The sequence below is a fragment of the Antechinus flavipes genome, chromosome 1 (genome assembly GCF_016432865.1).
Source record: "Antechinus flavipes isolate AdamAnt ecotype Samford, QLD, Australia chromosome 1, AdamAnt_v2, whole genome shotgun sequence".
Taxonomy (NCBI): domain Eukaryota; kingdom Metazoa; phylum Chordata; class Mammalia; order Dasyuromorphia; family Dasyuridae; genus Antechinus; species Antechinus flavipes.
The window spans coordinates 573,404,743-573,425,096 of record NC_067398.1 but is presented as its reverse complement, the minus strand read 5'-3'; the positions used below and the strand labels follow the sequence as shown (position 1 = coordinate 573,425,096).

The 20,354-nt window shown below is 35.1% G+C and overlaps 2 protein-coding genes across 2 annotated transcripts in view; one reads left to right on the top strand and one right to left on the bottom strand.

Annotated features, from left to right (window-relative positions):
* The window catches only part of NECAB1 (N-terminal EF-hand calcium binding protein 1), a 320,695-nt gene extending 310,255 nt beyond the window's left edge, over window positions 1-10,440 (bottom strand). The window contains exon 1 of the mRNA XM_051970820.1: window positions 10,202-10,440. The gene's annotated coding sequence lies outside the window, so the exon portion shown is untranslated. The remainder of the gene's footprint in view (window positions 1-10,201) is intronic.
* A 316-nt stretch (window positions 10,441-10,756) lies between these two features.
* The window catches only part of TMEM64 (transmembrane protein 64), a 33,301-nt gene continuing 23,703 nt past the window's right edge, over window positions 10,757-20,354 (top strand). Inside the window, exon 1 of the mRNA XM_051970822.1 lies at window positions 10,757-11,595. Coding sequence (XP_051826782.1) covers window positions 10,813-11,595 — 783 coding nt within the window. The 5' untranslated portion in view covers window positions 10,757-10,812. The remainder of the gene's footprint in view (window positions 11,596-20,354) is intronic.

The following is a 20,354-nucleotide window of genomic DNA, read 5'->3' as shown; positions in this document are numbered from 1 at the left end:
TATGTGCATATATGTGTGATATACACACATATATATTAGCTTAAAATTATATAATTGTTACCTTTTATGAATATTTTTCTTAATTAGGATTTTCTTATTTTTTGCCATATTTTAGCTAATATTAATATAAATGAGTAAGATAAAAAGCATTGTGCGGTGTATTATAGTTAACTGATTACATTAATGTTTTATGTAGCCAAGATTCTAAAATTTAGGGAAAAAAAAGCTTATAGTCTCTTAGATAAATGTCCCATTTCTCATGTATACAAAGAACTTTGTTAAATTCATAAGAAAAATATTAGTCATTCCCCAACTGAGAGTCAAATATTATGACCAGGTAGCTTTATGATGAAGAAATAAAAAACTGTAATAGAAATATGAAAAAATACTCTAAATCAATATTGATTAGAAAAATACAAATAGATTAGAAAAACAACTTTGAGATAGCTTATACCTATCAGAATGACTAAAATGGGGGAATGGCTAAACAAATTGTGGTATATAATTGTGATGGGTTACTACTGTGCTATAAAATAGGACTTCTTTAATTTTTTCTACCTGTGACGTCTTTTCACAAAAGAAATTTTTAACCTCTGAGCTGAGCAGTGTTTCTGGCAGCATTAGTGCATGTGCAGTGCAAAGTGTGCATATTGTATGTTCAGAACCAAGGCTGCAGCACAATTCTCCAATACAACATGGACAAACAATGGCAGAAACCCCTTGGATTTATTTGATGTTTGATTTTTGAATTAATTTTTGGTCCTTAATTCAGAAACCTTTAACTGTTGTCAAATTTTTTGTGACCTTCACATTCAGGTATGTGACCCCAAATGGGATGGCAACCCAAAGTAGCTTTGCTATAAGAAATAATGATCTGGTTGAGTTTGGGAAAAATATGGAACGAGAGCCATGAAAATAATGAAAAATGAAAGGAGCAGCAGCAAGTGAACCTTGTTAGAAATTTTGTTTGAAGAACAACTTTGAATGACTAATTTATCTTGAGTATCATACTCAACCAGCTATATAGGATACATGAAAGAAGACGCTATCCATTCCTAGAAAAAGAACTGATAAATAGAAGTATGGACAATATGATTTTACATAAATGTATTTGTTTTTGCAATTTTCTCTGGAGTGAGGGAGAAAAAATTAAAAATGCACTGCAGAGAACCAAAAAACCCCCAAAAAACAACTTAGAAAGAAGCACAGATAAGCAGGGTAGCTTTGAAAACAATGTGTAGTATTTATCACATATTATTTTTTTTTTAAAGTGAACTGAAATGGAATTTCATGATTTTTCATTGAATCCTCTCTTATGTTCTGCTATGTATATATGAAAGTATTTTTGGTGTTTTTGCATTTCAGTTAAAAATGAGTAAAAGAACCCAAAACATCCCTCTAGTATTAATACTATTTACATTATTGTAAATATAGTCTTAAAAGATTCATTGATACTAAAATTATGCCCTTGCCTTTGTTTCTATTGTCAACCTAATTATTTATTTAATTGTTGGGTCTTTTAAGTAAAACAATAAAAATTATATCCTTTTATTGTGGTAAAACTTACTAACAAAGGTTGCATATACAAATGGTTTTGTTCATTGAGCCTGGCAAAGTAATACATTGTTTAAATTCATTCTTTATAAAAATTTAATCTTTTGTAAAAAGAAAGGCTTATCTTTTAAAAAATGTTTTGTATCAAGATAAACAAAATATGAGATTTTGAAGTAAAGCCTCAATATATACATAACATACTCATTTTTTGATCTTTGATAGGCTTTACTAACACAGAATAAATAAAAATACCATATGGGATTGTACTAGGAGAGGCTGATAAGCATTAACCTCTCTGAAAAGCTGTATAGGAATATCCTTGAAGATAAGTTCAAAGATATTTGGAAAAGAGAATAGTTAAGATACATAGCTATATCTTAATAATGTATACATATGTCTATGTACTACATATAATGTTTGTATGTATGTATACATTTACATGATATATATGTATATGTTACATATACATATAAATATCTGTTACATTTAGAAAGGAAACCTTTATTTAACCATGTTTCCTCCTTTCCAATTAAATTATTGTTCAAATAAAAGTATACACAGAAAAGGTAAGTATACAGCAGGATTGATTCAGACATTTTCTTCAGAAGTGCAGAGTCTAATTTTAACAAAAAGTGCAGAGTCAGAAAGCAGGCTAAAAGAATGAACAAACAAAAGTCATTAATATAACAAGATGGAAGCAAATTTGTATTTGAAATAATTAAGGTAAGAAATAACAAAAGGAGGAAGGCATCTAGATGGTGCAGTGGATAGAATATCAGTCCTGGAGTTAAGAGGAACTGAGTTCAAATTTGACTTCAAACACTTTGGCCAGCCAGGTCACTTAAACCCAACTGCCTTGCAAAAACAATATAAAAATAAAAGGCTTCAATCCATTTAAGCCTTTAAAAAATAAAACCCAAAACTTTCAGGGCCATATTTTGGTTAGTAATGTTAACATGCAAATATTTCATAAAATTCAGTAGAAGTCACCTCTGTTTCTCTCGTCAATACATAAGGTTTTTTTTTTTCTTTTTACTTTTTTGAGTTTAATTTTTTTGTTACTAGGAATATCTATATACTGGTATCTTCAGCATTAGCCTCTTCTCTAATTACTCATTTGTTGTCTTGTTGTTTGTCCTTTGTTCTCAAAGAGGCCATGACATCAGGGAGATGATGCCATGAAAAGCAAGTGAACTGGATTTAAGTGAGGGAAGGATGTGCAAGGTCACCCAGACTCACTTTCCTATCCAGAGTCATCTGATCCAGAGATAAGATATAACTCAAGATGATTGGAGATGACATTGGATACAGTGGGAGACCCTGGACTTTTTAATTTAAGGTCTTTAACAGGTCTAAGTTTGACTGGGACCACATCCATTCAGTGATTAAGGCTAGGTAGCAATTGAGGCAAAGAATCTCCTCTTTCACCTAGTCAAAAAAAATTTTTTTTAAAAATCTAAATAAATAATGTACTACTTAAATTTTCTTATCAGCATTTTAAAAAATCCGTTTTAGGAAGCTTCAAAAATGTCCTTAATTTTGATAAGTTGGTTGGCATTTTTAAGAAATAAACCCATGTTTAATAGTCAGAGTTAGGCAAGGTATAATAGGTAAATTGTTACTATAGCTAATAGAAAACAAATGATTTGTAGCAGTTAAAATGAAAATGTAAACATCTTATTTAAAATATTAAAATTTTCTTACACTAGATCCAGGGATCCCAATAATAGTCAAATCAAAGAAAGCAATAATGCTCTCAATAGACCAAAATATTTGTAATATATTTTTTTAACAGTGTAGGAGCGTAGGTACAATGCTGAACAACTGTGGCATGTGAACATAAAGGAATATTGCCAAGTTGAAAATATAAATATAAAGAATACAGAGAAGGCTGGGAAGATGTGTTTGAATTAATGTTAAGTAGAGCATTTTACATTACAGCAATGAAAATGAAAAAAAAAAAAACATTATCAATACAAACTGAACTGACCACTGCGTAATTTTAATGATCAATCTTGACTCTGCAAATTAGAAAATAGGGCTTTCTTCTGTTTGAGTTGAAACACCATGCATGTGGAACCAAGCAGATACTGCCTTGGATGATATATACGACAGTTTTGCTGACTTGCTCTTTTTTCCTTGTCTAATGCAACTATTTTATGTCTAATGACAAACATTCTGCCAAAGAGAATCTATTTCTAGATCTATGAACAATGGAAGTAAAAATTCAAGAGGTGTTTTTGTTTTATCTTTCCTATTTTGAATGATCCACGGTTTCACCATATAAATACTCTCCCCTCTCAGTACCTTCTAAGCTGGGCATTCTCATCCATATCTTCCCAATATTTCACAGTGAATTAATCTATATAAATCACATTTATAAAGCAGTTTGTGGATTAGAAAACACTTTTTTTTTTTTTTTCTTTTTGCTGAGGCAATTGGGGTTAAGTGACTTGCCCAGGGTCACATAGCTAGGAAGTATTTGAACTCAGATCCTCCTAACTTCAGGACTGGTGCTCTATCCACTGCGCCACCCAGCTGCCCCTAGAAAACACTTTCAATCTGAGGCCATACTATGTGCTAGGCACTGGGGATTCAAATACACAATAACAAAATAATTTTGCCAGTGATTTTACATCACACTTTAAGATTAATTACTTACTTTTTGTTGTACAATTATTGTAGATAGTGGGGAAGGTATAATTGAAACAAAGATACAGCAGGGTGTTTACTCAGTGTGATTGATGAGATAATTGTTCTCTAGTTCACATATACGTAGTGTGATGTAATGATGTAATTACTCTAGTTAGTATATACTTAGTGTGATTTGGTGATGTAATGGTTCTACAGTTGGCACATGCTCATTGTGCTGTAGTAATGTAATCATACTTAGGGCTGAGAGGACTGGAGGGGAGAATGTGTGCTCAATCACAGACTCCAGACTCAAGACTCTATCTTTGACCAGTCTCTTGGTGACTCCTGCCTTCATCACTCCTCCACTAAGACCAAGGACTCGGGCTGGTCCCAAGGTCCTCCAGAGAGCTAGTCTCTATAGTATATTTCTGGCACCTCAGTGTGGAGGCTCCCAGCTTGGGGGCTCTAGAAGGCAGGATATTTTAATCATCCCAGTATGGGAGCTCTAGAAAGCAATGATACGCTTTGTCACCCCAACTTGGGGGCTCTAGAAAGCATACTACAAATTGTCGCTCATTCTAATTCTATGACTAGTCCATTCTCTTTTTTCAGTCATATATGGTTCAAAATGTCCTTAACACAATTAGTGTTTGAAATGAGGCTTGAATTCAAAAAGATGAATTTTTTGGGAAAAAAATTTTATATTCAAGGATTCTGATAAAGGCCTCATTTTAAAAAAAATATATAGAGAATTGACTCAAATGTATAAGAATTCAAACCATTCTCCAACTGATAAATGGCCAGTGGATATGAACAATTTTCAGATAAAGAAATTAAAACCATTTCTAATCATGTGAAAAAATGCTCTAAATCACTATTGATCAGAGAAATGCAAATTAACATAACTCTTGAGGTACCTCGAATACCTCTTAGATTAGCTAAGATGACAGGAAAACACAATGATGAATATTGGAAGGGATGTGGGAAAACTAAGACACTACTACATTGTTGGTGGAGTTGTGAAACGATCCAACCATTTGGAAAAGCAGTTTGGAACTATGCCCAAAGAGCTGTCAAACTGTGCATACCCTTTGGTTCCAGCAGTGTTTCTATTGGGCCTATATCCCAAAGAGATCATAAAAGAGGGAAAAGAATCCATATGTGCAAAAAATGTTTGTAGCAGAAGGTTTTGAAAGGGTGAATATTGAAAATTATCTATGCCTATGTTTTGAAAATTAAAAAGCCTTAATAAAAAGATGGATTTTCTTGATCCCAGGCCTGGCACTCTATCCACTACCATCTAGCTGCCCAATCTATAAGGTGACTAAAAAGATAAGAAGGAGCTAACTTGAATAAAGGTTTTAATGTCAGACAGAAATTTTTATTTGATGTTGTAGATAATTGAAAGTTGAGTTTATTAAATGTCTATGGGGGCTATAAATGTTTTAGGAAAATGTTATGTTTTTAAAACATTTTGGTAGCAGTATGAAAGATGGAATGGGAAACATCCAAAGTAGGGAAATCAACTAGATAACTACTAAAATAGTCCAGGAGAAATATGTCAACCTAAACTATACTGTTGACTATGTGAATGGAAAGAAGTGGATATGTCCTAGAGGCATTATGAAAAAATAAACTAACAGATTTGGAAAGTAACTACATAGAGTACTTGAATGATAGTAATGAGCTGAAAATAACTGTGAAGCTAAGTGATTGGAAGGATGGTGACTCCCTCAACTGTAATAAGAAAGTTTGGATATGATGAGTTTGAGATACCAATGGGACATTTCCTTTGAAATGTCCATTAGTCAGTTACATGAAAGTTATATGAAGAGAGCATAATATAAGGTGTACAAGTCTACGAGTCATCTATATTGAAATGATAATTAAACCAGTTAGGCTGATGAGATCAATGAGAGTATAAAAAGAAAAGAAGGCCCAGGGAAGATGTTTGGATTTACATTTAGTGAACGTGACAGATGAAGATTCAGCAAAAGAGACTGAGAAAGTAAGACAGGTAGGAGAAGCAAGCAATAGCATGTTCACAAAACTCCCAGGGAGATTATCAAGGAGGAGAGTGTAGTCAAGTGCCAAATGCTGCAGAGAAGCCAAGAAGGATGAGTATTGAGAAAAAGTCATTAGAAGAGGCAATTAAAGAAAGACAAACTGTTTCAATAAATGGTAAGACAGAAAGATAGAAAGGAGAGGCATTAGAAGAAAGTGAAAGAAGGGAGGGTCCCAAGGGTAGGTGATTTTTTCAAGAACAGCTGAGGAGAAATATAAGGCAATATCGAAAAGAATTTTTATTTGTATAGTACTGGTAAATCAATTGCTTCATGGACTGCTACCACTTGAAGGTGGATATGACTTCTAGAACTCTCCCACTAAATAGTTTTTCAATGGTTTGTCCCTAAAGTTGAAATTTATAGTTGTTTTTCATAAAGAATGACTGCTGGAATAGCATGCCCTTGCTAGTTCTTCTATTTACGAGCTAAATATTGACTTGATTACCAACTAGTGAGATTAACTCTCCTTTCTTCCACCAAGTATGCCACCTTGTATTCATTTTACATAAGTAACTGTGGTTTTGATATTTTATTTTTTGCTTAGTAAAAGATCAAAATTAGAAAATAAAACTAACTAGGAGGTACTTAAGATCTTTCTGAATGCTGCTCTGTTTATTTTTCAGAACAGTTTTTGTGGATGTAGTGTTTCACCTCCCCTAATCAAGAAATGTGCAGAGCTATGTGGGTAGTGAGCCAGCATAATGGAAATAGCTTGTCATAAATCTATATAGATCTGCAAATTTTACTAGTTGCTGCTACAGTTTATGATTCCTGAATCACGTGACTTCTTTGCAACAAATTAGACCTCTTTTTTCTGCCTTTACCGCCATTATGATTGATAATCTTCTCCTTCCATATCTATAATTCTGTATTAATACTATGTAAAACTACTCTATTACTATTTTCTATTATAAGATACAACTGCTGTTATTTTTTATTATCTGATTGAAATATTTTTTCCCCTTTTCTCCACAAATAAGCCTATCATTTCCTTTTACTTATGAATCAGAACTCAATTCATCTATGTCCAATTTGTAGATGAAGAGCCCAGTAAAAGAGAGAAGTCGGAGTTTGTTGCAGGGAATAAAATAAAAGAAAGTAAAAACTTGGATAGAAAAACAAAATAATTCAGATCAGGACCCAGATCTTTGACTTTTAAGAAGAAGTTGGTAGTCTTCTACTATATTTTGTATCTCACATATAGCCTTCTTCATAAGTGCATAATAAATCTGTTGAATGGATAAATAAATGGTTAAGCTGAACAAGCATCATGTAGACATAGTTAAGAGGTGAAACTTGGTTAGCAATGTCATAAAAGGTCACAAAGTATACTAATTTCAACTTTGTTAACCAATTGCAAATACAAAATTCTTGTTCTACAAATAAACTTCCTACTTAAATGCTTTACTTTCTTGGAAAGTGAATGTTTAAAACCTGCTATTTACAGGTTCAATGATCAAAGGGAAGACCAGCAGTATTCTTTTGTAATTCCTCACTTACCCAGGCTTTTCTCTTCCCACAACAAAGGATTTTAGATTATAGGCAGGTAGCCTTCTAGGGCCCAATATTTGAAAGAGAAATCTACATATTTTATGGCTTTTATCTTTCCAGCAAAAGTTTAAAGCTTCTGGAAACCTGATTAGATATGAGATGTTGATTGCTACACCAGTATCCTAGGCTCAAAGAATACACCTGAAGTATATTTTCATTAAAGACATTTCATAGTATTTCAATACTTGCTTCTACTACAACTGTGACCAAAACATATACATCTAGCTTTAGTTTATAAGCAGGTAAAAATGGATAGCGCGTAGAACTTGGAGGCTAGTTCAAATCCTGCCCCAGATACATACTGAGTATGTGAGTTACTTGATTTCTCTGTTTCAATTTCTTTATCTGAAAAATGGGGATAATAGTGCCTAGTTCATAAGGCTGTTGTGAGAAACAAAGGGGTTACATCTGTAAAGTGTTTTGCAAGAATTAAATTATATAAGTGCTAACCACAGAGAAACTTACATTTATAAAAGATATAAATTCATGCTGAAATTTCTTTACTTAGCTTCCTAAAATAATTTACATTTGCATAACATTTTGAGGTTTACAAAGTACTATTTTCCTAACAACACACAGTGATGTGTTTATCTTACAGATAAAACAAAAACCTGAGGCCAGAGTGTCACCATAAAGATTCCATCTCAGAAGGCAACTGAGAAGATTGAGTGTAAAGTTAGAAAACTGATTTTGGGCTCTGAAAAAAAAGGAACTAAATTTGAATGGACAGCCTCAAAAGAATTGGGTTCTCAGACCCTAGAGATCTTTAAATGGAGAATGGATGAACAGTTTAGGGATGTCATAGTCTGAATTCTTAATAATATAGGGATTGGACTAGATCAGGACTTCTTAAACTCTTTCCACTCACAATCCCTTTTCATCCAAGAAATGTTTGAGTGACCCAAGTATAGAAATATATAAAATAGATATACAACTCAATTTCACAACTCCCATATTGTTAGGAGATTCCATATGGGGTCGAGACTCATAGTTTAAGAAATTAGGGACTAGATGACTTCAGAACTGCCTTTCGATTCTGCAGCTCCAAGACCAGTGTTTTATATATATATTTTAAAGTTTTTCCCCCAATTTGTAATTTCCTAAATTTCTCTCTCCTAAAAGAATTCTTTTTTTCCAACAAGTATAGTCAAACAAAATAAATATATTACCTGTGTCGGTGGATATATGCCTTATTTTCCAAATATCTTCCATTATCCTTTTACTGAATCTAGAGAGGTATTTCACCAGCGAATCCCCTGGGGTCTCTTATTGTTAGCCAATGATCTTTGGATCGGAGGCAGCAGTGGACAGCTGCCAGGGGCTGGAATCCAGAAGTGAGTTCAAAGCCAGGATCAGCCATTCCTCTAGCAAGTTATTTAAATCTCTTCGCATCTCAGTTTCCCCTACTGTAAAATGGGGATCGCACCTACCTACTAAGGTTGTGAGGTTCAAGGAAAATTTCTATAAAGTATTTAGAACACTACCTTAGATATATAACAGGTGCTGTTATATGTTTCCTTCTCCTCCCCATTAAACCACAGTACCTCTCCTACATCACAATTGACCAACATTATTTCGGGGAAAGTTGTAATTTTTGTTGAATAAAACAACAACAAACATTTGAAAAACCGATGTATTTTCATTTCCTGACCTACCAACCTTTCCCACCCACTAAACTTAACATGAATGCCCACAAGTAATTACAGAGTTTAAAAAGTGGTGAGTTGAAGCAAGAGAACAAAGAACCTGGAAAATCCACAAACTAGATAATTAACACCTGGGACTAAAAGGTTGGCCATTATCTGTTTGTTTATAGGGAATGGAAAGTCCTAGGGAAATACCGAGGCTTGGGGGCAGCTGAGTAAACTTACTACATTTCTGCCAACCTCCTCCGGACTGGAAGGAGCTCGGATTGTCCATTGGCAGATAGTCGCCCTTCCCCCTCCCGGGCCTAAGGCCACATTACTCCACCCTCTTTAGGGTTGATGCTCAACCCTCTCCTCCCCCAAGGCCATTTACAGACCGGAGAGGTGAGGTGGCACTGCATTCCCCAAAGCGTTCCGCCCCAGTCCCACCCCCTCATAAACTTTTGGGTTAACGGTCCAGGAACGCGCAAAGCCCCCTGGTCCCGGGACCCCGCGATCTCCTTTCCCCTTTCCCAGAAGCAAGCTTGTAGCCAACCAATACTCTCTTGAGCTTCGTCGCCGGACTCAGTGATCCAAGTACCACTACAGCTTCAAGTTAAACGTGAAGGGCGCATGGCCCACTCCCAAGGCCCGAATGGCTCGCGCCAACTCCCCCAGCGCGCACGCGCACACTCACGCACGCGCACCGCGGTGAAACGTTCTGCTAGAGGGGGCGCGCGCGCGCCGTGCTTTCCCCGTTTACCCCCTCACCTCGTCCCACCCAATCGCTGAGACTCCCCCCTCTTTCTATCCAAGGCCGGAGGGTCTGGGGAGTGGGTGGGTAGGTGCACTCGCTCGAGATTCCTCTGGTTGGGTCCCTCTTCTGTCAGCGCTCCCTCCCTAGTATTCTCAGGGGCTGGTCCCCAGTAGGTCCACCCTCCTTCTTTCTTCCACCCCTCTCCTCCCGACCCCGAGAGTTCAGCTGGGTCGGCAGCACGCGACGTCACGGGGGCGGGGTCTGACGGCGCCCCGTCCCTTTTTTCTTTGCCCGGCCCCCTTGGGGGGCGGGCTGGCCCCGGTCGGGGGCGGGGGGTGCGGCGGGACTCTGCTTCGTTTCCCTGCTGGGCTGGTCTGACGCCGCGGTGGCGGCGGTGGGTCCAGCCCTTAGCTTTTTGGCTCGATTTTTCTTAAGTGAAGGGGACTGCAGGGTGAGGAAATCCGGGAGGGGGGCGCGGAAGGAGGGGACCATGAGTCGCAGTAGCGGCTGCTTCTGCCTCACGGCCCCCAGAGTAGCAGAGGGGCTAGTAGGCTAAGAGGCCGGGATTTTTCGGGGGTGAAATTGGGGCGGGGGGGCGGGGTGTGCGGCAGCCGCCGGCAGCGGCATGTGGAGCTCTGCCGGGAGCATGCTCCAATTGCTCCCCAGGCTCCTCAAATACGCGGCTTTGCAGAGCCGGCGGCAGGAGGTGCTGACCCGCTGGGGCCCGCTGAGGGCTGGAGGAGGCGGCGATCCTGTGGACCGGCTCCCTCGGGGGGGCGGCGGCGAAAGCACCGGGGCTGCGGGCACGCTTCTCAGCCCCTATCAGGAGCGCAACAGTTTGCAGTCGGACTTGGAGCTTCCTGCCCCGGGCGGCTCTTATCCCGCAAACAGTAACAACAGCTGCAGCGGCGGACCCGGCGTCGCCGAGGTGAGGACCTGGCGCTACTGCTGCCTCCTTGGCACCTGTTGGTGCAAGAGCTTCCTGCTGGTTTGCGCCCTGGCGGCCCTCTGTTTCTTCTCTCTGGCCCTGGTCCGCCACTATTTGCAACATCTTCTTCTGTGGGTCGAGAGCCTGGACAGCCTGCTGGGTGTGCTCCTCTTCGTTGTGGGCTTCATCGTGGTCTCCTTCCCTTGCGGTTGGGGTTACATCGTGTTGAATGTGGCAGCCGGATACTTGTATGGCTTCGTGCTGGGCATGGGGCTCATGGTGGTGGGGGTCCTCATCGGCACCTTCATTGCGCACGTGGTCTGCAAGAAGCTGCTGGCCCACTGGGTAGCCTCCAAGATAGAAGGCAGTGAGAAGTTGAGCGCTGTCATTCGAGTCGTGGAAGGGGGCAGTGGCCTAAAAGTGGTGGCTCTGGCCCGGCTGACCCCCATACCTTTTGGCCTTCAAAATGCAGTGTTTTCGGTAAGTTCTTCTCCCTAATCCCTCATAGAGGCAGGGCTATCTTCATTTTGTGCTTGGCCCAAGGGAGTGGGCATTTGAATATTTACTGGGACCCCCAAAGAAGATTCGAAATAACTTTCCTCCTTGAAGGCGAATATGCAGGTTTGGCCAAAAGTCTTTATTATAAAGTTTAAAAACTGCACTAAAGATTTTGAAACACCCTCTATTAAGGAGTTAGAAATGGAAGTGATAGACCAAAAAGCATCATTGTGATACAGTTTTTGCTTAGCACTTTACTTGACAGGAAGTGCTTAAGAAAGGCTTATTGACTGGGACTTGGAGTTGAGAATATATTCTTTGGCCACTACCTAGCTAACTGACCTTGGATAAGTCATTAAGCTCTTAGAAGCCATACTTTCCTTACTACCTGTAAGATGAGGATATTTGTAAGAGTTCAAGTCAGTAAGCATTTTAAAAGTACCTACTATGTGCAGGCACTGCACTAACCCTCTGGCACTATAAAACGGTGTTTGCTCTTGAGATTGCATTCTGAGAGGGAAGATTCTGCTGTATGCAGGCCCCTAATCTATTTTGGTATTGCTCTTCCCTGAATTAGTCTCCTTCTCTAACGGTATTTCTCTTCTGCCCATTTTATTCCTGCATTTAGAAATGTACATACTTTCTTCTGCTTCATTCCTGACACACTTATTAGTATAGATCACCTATCCTATTGGTTAGGTGGATCTATATAATTAGAGTCTGTAAGTAAGAATGATATTAATTTTTCATATTCATTGCTTTAGAAAATTATTTTTTATTTAATCATTAGGAGTACTCTTTCAACTGACACAGACAGCAGCTCCTCTACATTTCAGTTGATGTTTGTGGGGAGTTATTCTGGTGGAAAAAGTTATAATCAACTTTATACTTGGTTTGGCTGGTTTTTATATAATAAAAATAGAAACAATCACCAAATGAGTCTACTTAAAGGATTTTTTAGAGCTTGCTTTCCCTTTTCATTACCCGAAGAATCCTTGGCTATTTCCAGGACAAAATGAGATTTAGAAATAAGGGAAGAGAATTAGCATTTATAGTGCCTACTCTGTGCCAGGTACTGTGCTAAGCACTTTGACAAATACCTCTTTTGAGCTTCTCTACAACCATATGATGTAGGTGCTATCACTCCATCTCCTCTATTTTTTTTTTTTTATTTGAGGAGACCAAATTAGATACTTTAACTTGCATAAGATTATACAGATAGTAAAGATCTAGTTTACCAGATTCCAAACCTCACTGTGAAATCTAGAACATTAATATAAGTCTTTTTATTTAATGTGTAGATAGAGATAGTGGGAGTGAGTTTAATTATTGGTAGTTTTCTTTTTCCTTGCCTTTCATCTTGTCTTAAAACAGTTTAAATAATTACTTATCTAAAATAGTTGAAACATTGTTTGATAGTTTTTATAACTTCAAGAGTGCCTTTCTCTATCCCTGTTCATCAATGATTTTTTAAAAAAAGATAATTTTAAAATATCTATTAAAAATACTATTTTCAGACTTATGAATTAAGCAAAATAGATGAAGTCCTTTGTGAAGTACATTGTTTACTCTTACTGGCAAGATTTTTTTGTTTTTAGAAAGCCCTTTAATCAGATTTATCTCCTTGAGTATAAGAAACAGGATTGGGATGGTCTTTAAGAAGAAAAGAGATTGAGTTTAGTTGTCAGAAAAGCATCTAGTGAGTTTGAGTGTTCACTAGGTTTTAAGAAGACTTGAAAAAAAATTCTTGTTAAAATGTGAATAAAGAAGTAGAGTAGACTTTATACACAGATTTACTTTTTAAAAGGAGCTGCTATCCCCAGAAGATTCCAGAATCAGACATTTTAGGGAAAAAAAGACTTCAAAAGTCCTTTATGATACAACCTTATTTTACTTCGGCCTAGAGAAAAGTTTTGATTTGCCCAAGGTCTTACAGGTATTAAATAGGAGGGTAGCGTGTGGGAATACTGGGTTCTCTTTCAAAATTGGTAGTCTTTCAATACCACCTTTTTTTTTTTTTTTTTTTAAATGTTTTAAAGTAGAGTAAGGCTGGAAAGAGAAGGGATACTAATGCTTTTTTACACTTTGTTGGCTTTTATTTCTGTTCAAAAGTAAGGAATCATCAAACTTTCTTCCCTTGTTCTGAAAGATTACCAACACTTGATATATGTTTATAACTTTATTTGCATATGATTATATTTTAGGAAGTTTTATAGTTTTCTTAAAGTTTATACTCGAAATATTTCCTCCACAATGATAATTCTTCCCATTAAAAAAATCAAAATGAGTTTTTTGTAATAAAGGCCTAGTTTATTTTGTATGGTACTTTAAAAAACATAATCATCTAGTGTGTCAACTTTCTGTTCTTGTGGCTTGTGTTTCAGTAGTTTTAAGTATTAGCATATTTACTTCAAACTTCAAGTAGTGTTTAAAACCATGAATAAAGGGCAGTAATAACTTAGAAATGAAATTTAGCGATCCATACTCTGGAGCAAAATAATACTTTCTTCTCCCCATTAACTGTGTTTTAACTTTTATTTAATAGAGAAAGACACCTGAATTTTTCTAACCCAGGGGAGATTGGAAAGACTTAAAAGGACTAGGAGAGGCATCCTCAGCAACAGCTTTGATAAATAACAGAATAGCTAGGAAGAGATTGGGGAAAGGGGAGATGAAAATCTTATAATGTCAGAGATAGAGGGAAACTCAAAATTTATCTAAACTAAGCTATAGGGAAGGCATGAATTCATCCCCCTTAAAAGATTTCTGACAAATGGTCCTCTTTTTGTTTTAAGTAGTTCCTCTCCCTCTCTTCCAATCTTGAATATTTTATTTAAAATGGAAACATTTCCCTTTCCAGATTGGTCTTCTTTGTTTCTTTCATAATTGTCTTTTCTTTTTCCTCCCTCTCTGTCTTCCTCACCACTTCCTTCTTATCTACCCTGAATCACTAAATGCACATTACTTCAAACTGAGACCTGGAAAAAATCTTACCACTAGACCCCTCTGGAAGAGTGAGACTAATGACTTTGCATGGCCCTGCCTAACTTAAATCAGTTCATTTGCAAGTCATGACATCACCTTCCTGATGCCATGATCCTCTTTGAAATGAAAGATAAACAACAATTATTCTTTGTATTAAATGATGTATATATTTCTAACAAGATTATCATAATAAATCCCTGAAGAGTGTCAATCCTGATTTAATCTATTTCTTTGACTATTGGAAGTTGCAAAATCTAATACAACAAATCATTAATATTGATAAGAGAAAAAATATTGATAGGATATTTAATAAGACTGCAGGAGCTGTGGAACAAAAATCTGTTAAAATGTGTTCCTTTGAAAATTAATCATAATTTCTCTTAATCATAATTTGCCTACATTCTGAGAGACTACTTAATTTTTCATACATCTGTATAGAAAAACTAAAATATTTCAACATCTTAAGATTATAGATAACTAAAGTTGTATGATGTTTCAATCCTAATGTTACAGTAGTGTTTTTGAATGTCCTAGCAATATACATTGTTGTCTCAATTTGAGAACTTGGAAGATTTTTTTTCTAAATAAATGTCAAAAATAGTTATTACGTTACATCAAAGCCTACAAGAACATATTTAATTGACACCTAGAAGACCATTAGGTTTACCCAGATTCTTCTGAGCTTTGAGCTCCCTGAACTGTGAGAAAAGTGAAGAGTAGGTTGGAAATTAAGGATGGATGATAATCTCTAGCAGTTGAGCTGCATAGGCAGACTACTTTCATATAAGTTAATCATCAAAATTAAAAACATAAATCGAACTTTGGAATCATGTATCAAATTCAAGCTAAGAATCATATATTCTGAAATAGAAAATTTGAAGTTTTTATTGAAATACTTTCCTCTTCACCTGATTTGGCTACATGAAATGTAATAGCATTGATGTAAATTCACATTTATGTAGCACTCACTTTTACAGTTCTGTGAGGCAGATAGTTAAAAGTATTATTTTCTTCTTACAGATGAGGAGACCAGGGTTCAAAGAAGTTAAGTGACCAAGTGAACCAGGGACACAGTAGTAATGAGTAGGAGGCCCGGACTTGAGCTTTGAGTTCTTTGACTCTGTGGTGCTCTCCTAACAGGTCTATGAATGTTTAGCTTAAAGGAATCAGTGGTGAGTGGGTGCACATTCATTCCCAAATTTTTAACAGAACCACTTTGATTACCTGTTACTTTGAGGAAGTTTTTTTTTTTTTTTTTCTTATGTAATGGATAGAATGCTAGATTTGAAGTTTAGGAATTATTTTATTCCCAGCTCTACTCTCAAAAAAAAAAAAAAAAATCACATAATTGCTCTGGCGCTCATTTTCCTTAGTATGAAATGAGAGGGTTGGACTAAATGACTTCTGAGCGTATTTTTTGGCTGTAAATATTTGATCTCGTGTCCATATGTTAAACTTGTTTCTTTGCATACACTGATCTAGTTATGCTCTCTGGAGCCATAAAACAAGTCTCAACTGTTTTTCATGTGATGTGTCTTTACAGTCTTCAAGAAAGCTAGTTTACAAAGCATTTTACTTACATTGTAACACCTTGTGAGGTAGATGTAATTATTATCCCTAATTTTTACAGATGAGGAAATTGAGAATGAGAAAGGTTATAATATGACAAGAGGTCACATAGTTTTGTGTTTGATCTCATGTCTTCCTTGCTCAAACTCCAGTACTTTTTCTGCTATGCCACTTAGCTCTCTCTAAACCAAAGAAACCCAGTTCCTTCAGGTTAACTTCTTATAAAGCTAAATGCATTATGTCAAGTACTTTAAAGCTACTTAATACAACTTTTGCTCAACAAATTTGCATTTTAATTATATGGTTAAAAGAACTCATGTGGTTTGCTGAAAGTAATGAATTTGAGTTTAATTGAACTGAGACTATAATTTAGGTTAACTTGTTTTTTTTTTTTTTTGTTTTTGTGTTTTTTTTTTTTTTTTTTTTTGGTAAATAATATTTTATTTTTTCCAATTACATTTAAAGTTGGTTTTAAATATTCATTTTTAATAAGAGTTTGAGTTTCAAATTTCTTCTCCCTTCTAAACCATTCCCAAGACAGCAAGCAATCTGATATAGGTTATATGTGTACTATCATGTAAACATTTCCAGATTAGTCATGTTGAAAGAAAAAAACAGGACAAAAGGGAAAAGCCATCAAAACCAAAAACAAAGGAAAATAGTATGGTTTGATCTGCATTCAGATGTTGTGGTTCTTTCTCTGAATGTATATAGCATTTTCCATAATAAGACTTTTGGAATAGTCTTGGATCATTGTATTGCTAAGAGCTAAGGGTATCATAGTTGATCATGATCTGCTCATTTCGCTCAGCATCAGTTCACGTAAGTCGGTCCAGATTTTTCTGAAATCTTCTGCTTATCATTTCTTAAGGCACAATAGTATTCCATTACTTTCATATACTAAAACTTGTTCAACCATTTTTTAGTTCTTTGCCATCACAAAAAGAACTGCTATAAATATTTTTATCCATATAGGTCCTTTTCTCTTTTTTATGATTTCTTTAGGATTTAGCAAGTGGAATTGCTGAATTAAAGAATATGTATAGTTTGGTTGCCTTTTGGGCGTAGTTCCAAATTTCTCTCCAGAATGGTTGGATCATAACTCCACTAGCAATGTGTTAGCCTCCCAATTTTCTTACAACTTCAACACTTATCATTTTCCTTTTCTATCTTATTAGCTAGTCTTAGAGGTGTGAGGTACCACTTAAGTGTTTTAGTTTGCATTTCCATAATCAGTAGTGATTTAGATAATTTTTTTCATATCAACTACATAACTTTAATTTTTTCAGCTGAAAATTCCTGTTCATATCTTGGACCATTTATCAATTGAAGACTGACTTGTATTCTTAATAAATTTGATATATTTTAGAAATCAGGCTTTTTATCATAAACAGTAGTTGTAAAATTGTTTTCTATCTTTTTGCAATTTTTCTAATCTTGCATTTGTTTTGTGTAAAGCCTTTTTAAATTTAATATAAATAAATATTCATTTTGCATTGCACAATGGTCTTTATCTCTTCTTTGGAAAAAATTCTTCCTTCTCCATAGTTCTGACAGATAAATTATTCTTTGCTCTCCTAATTTGCTTATAGTATCACCCTTCATGTATAAATCCTGTACCCGTTTTGACCTTATTTTCATATGTAGTGTGAGATACTTTATCTTGATGTACGGTGTGGGATGTTGGTCTATTATGACTTTCTGTCAGAATATTTTTAAGTTTATGTACCAATTTTTGTTTAATATTGAGTTCCTATCTTAGAAGCTGGAGTTTATCAAACAGTAAATTACTGTAATCATTTCCTTCTGTTTTTAATCTGTATCACTAATCCACCACTCTTTTTTTTAGCTAGTACCAAATAGTTTTGATGATTTCTGCTTCATAACATTACTTTAGATCTGGTACAATTTCTTTTGCATCAATTTTCTTGATATTCATGACCTTTTGTTCTTCCAGATAAATTGTTATTTTTTTCTAGCTCTATAAAATAATTTTTCATAGTTTGGTATGGGACTAAGTAAGTAAGTTAAATTGGGTAGAATTGTCATTTTTCTTTAATTAGCTCATCCTGCCCCATGAGGAATTGATTTTTCCAATTGTGTAAATCTGACTTTATTTGCATAAAAAGTGTTTTGTAAATGTATTCATATAGTTTCTGGATTTGTCTTAGAAGGTAAGTTCCCAAAGGTTTTATATTTTCTAAAGTTATTTTAAATGGAATTTCTCTATCTTTTCTTTCTGAGTTTGTTGGTAATATATAGAAATGCTAATGGTTTTTTGGGGTTTGTTTTATAACCTGCAATTTTGCTAAAGTTGTTAATTATTCCAGGTAGTTTAATAAGTGTTTAATAAGAATAGGTGCTGTATTGTATAAAAAGCTTTTTTTTTTTTTTTTTAGCATCTATTGAAGTAACCATATGATTTCTGTTGATTTTGTTATTGATATGGTCAATTATGATGATAGTTTTCTTATATTGAATTACCCCTGTATTTCTAGTATAAATCCTTGCTCCTTATACTATATGATCCTTGTGATAAATTGCTGTTTTATTTAACATTTATTTTATTTTATTTATTTTTATTTATTATTTTACATATTTATTTTATTTTTATTTTATTTAACGGTTTAATTTAACATTTTTGTATCAGTAGTCATTAGGGTAATTGCTTGACAATTTTCTTTCTCTATTTTGAGAAAAACATAACCAGTTTAGGTATGCACCTTTTTTTTTTTTTTTTTTTGTATAAAAGGAATTTGGTAGAATTCTTCCTTTGCCTATTTTCCCAAATAGTTTATATAGTACTAGAATTAATTGTTCATTAAAGGTGTGATAGAATCCACTTATAATTCCATTTGGCCTTGGAGGATTATTAATTTTTTTTAGGGAGTTCATTAATAAATTAATTCAATTTCTTTTTCTACAAGGGCATTATTTTATTTCTACTTCCATTATTTATATTTTTGTAAATATTCATCCATTTCACTTAGATTGTTGGATCTATTGCTATACAGTTGGGCAAAAGAGCCCCATATTTATTGCTTTAATTTCCTCTTCATTGGTGGTGAATTAACCCTTTTCATTAGTAACTTGTTTTTCTTGTTTTCTTGTTCTCATCAGGTTAACCTAAGGTTTATCTGTTTTATAAGTTTTTTTTTTTTTTTCCAGATTTCTCTGCCTGAATGTATGTTATTCCATTTTGAGCCAAATTCGATGAAAGTAAGGCTCAAGCTATGCTTATCTTCTTTCATCTTTCTGTGTACTATAATAGGTCTTTATGTTTCTTGATGGATATAATTTATTCCATTCTACCTCCTCATTTCCTCTTCTCCCAGTATAATTTTTTTTTCATTCCTTAGTTTTATCATATCATCAAAGCTCATACCTATACCCTCTAAGCACACTCCTCCTAACTGCTCTAATTAGGGTATATAATTTTTAAGAGTGACAAGTACCACTTTCCCATTTAGGTATGTAAACAGTTTAACTTTATTGAATGCTATGTTTGTGTTTTTTATTGTTGTTGTTTCTTTTTCTGTTTATCTTTTTATATTTCCCTTGGTTCTTGTATTTAAAGAATATATTTTCTATTCAGCTCTGATTTTTTTTTTTTTTAAATAGGAAAAGCTTGAAAGTCTTCCATTTCATTAACTGTATATCTTTTCCCTAAAAGAATGTGCTCTGTTTTGCTGGGTAATTGATTCTTGGTTGTAATCCAAGTTTTTTGGTTTTTGTTTTCTCCTTCCAGAATATCAAATTCTAAGCTCTCAGATACTTTAATATGGAATCTGTTAATTCCTTTGTAATAATGATAGTGGTTCCTTAATATTTGAATTTTTTTCTAGCTGCTTTTAGTAGTTTCTCTTTGACTTGATAATTCTGGAATTTGACTAATATATTCCTTGGAGTTTTCATTTGGGGATCTCTTTCGGGAAGTGATTGGTGGTTTCTTTGACTATTTTACCCTCTGGTCCTAGAATATCAAGGCAGTTTTCCCTAATTTTTTGAAAGATGCTGTCTAGGTTCTTTTCTTTCTTTCTTTCTTTCTTTCTTTCTTTCTTTCTTTCTTTCTTTCTTTCTTTCTTTCTTTCTTTCTTTCTTTCTTTCTTTCTTTCTTTCTTTCTTTCTTTCTTTCTTTCTTTCTTTCTTTCTTTCTTTCTTTCTTTCTTTCTTTCTTTCTTTCTTTC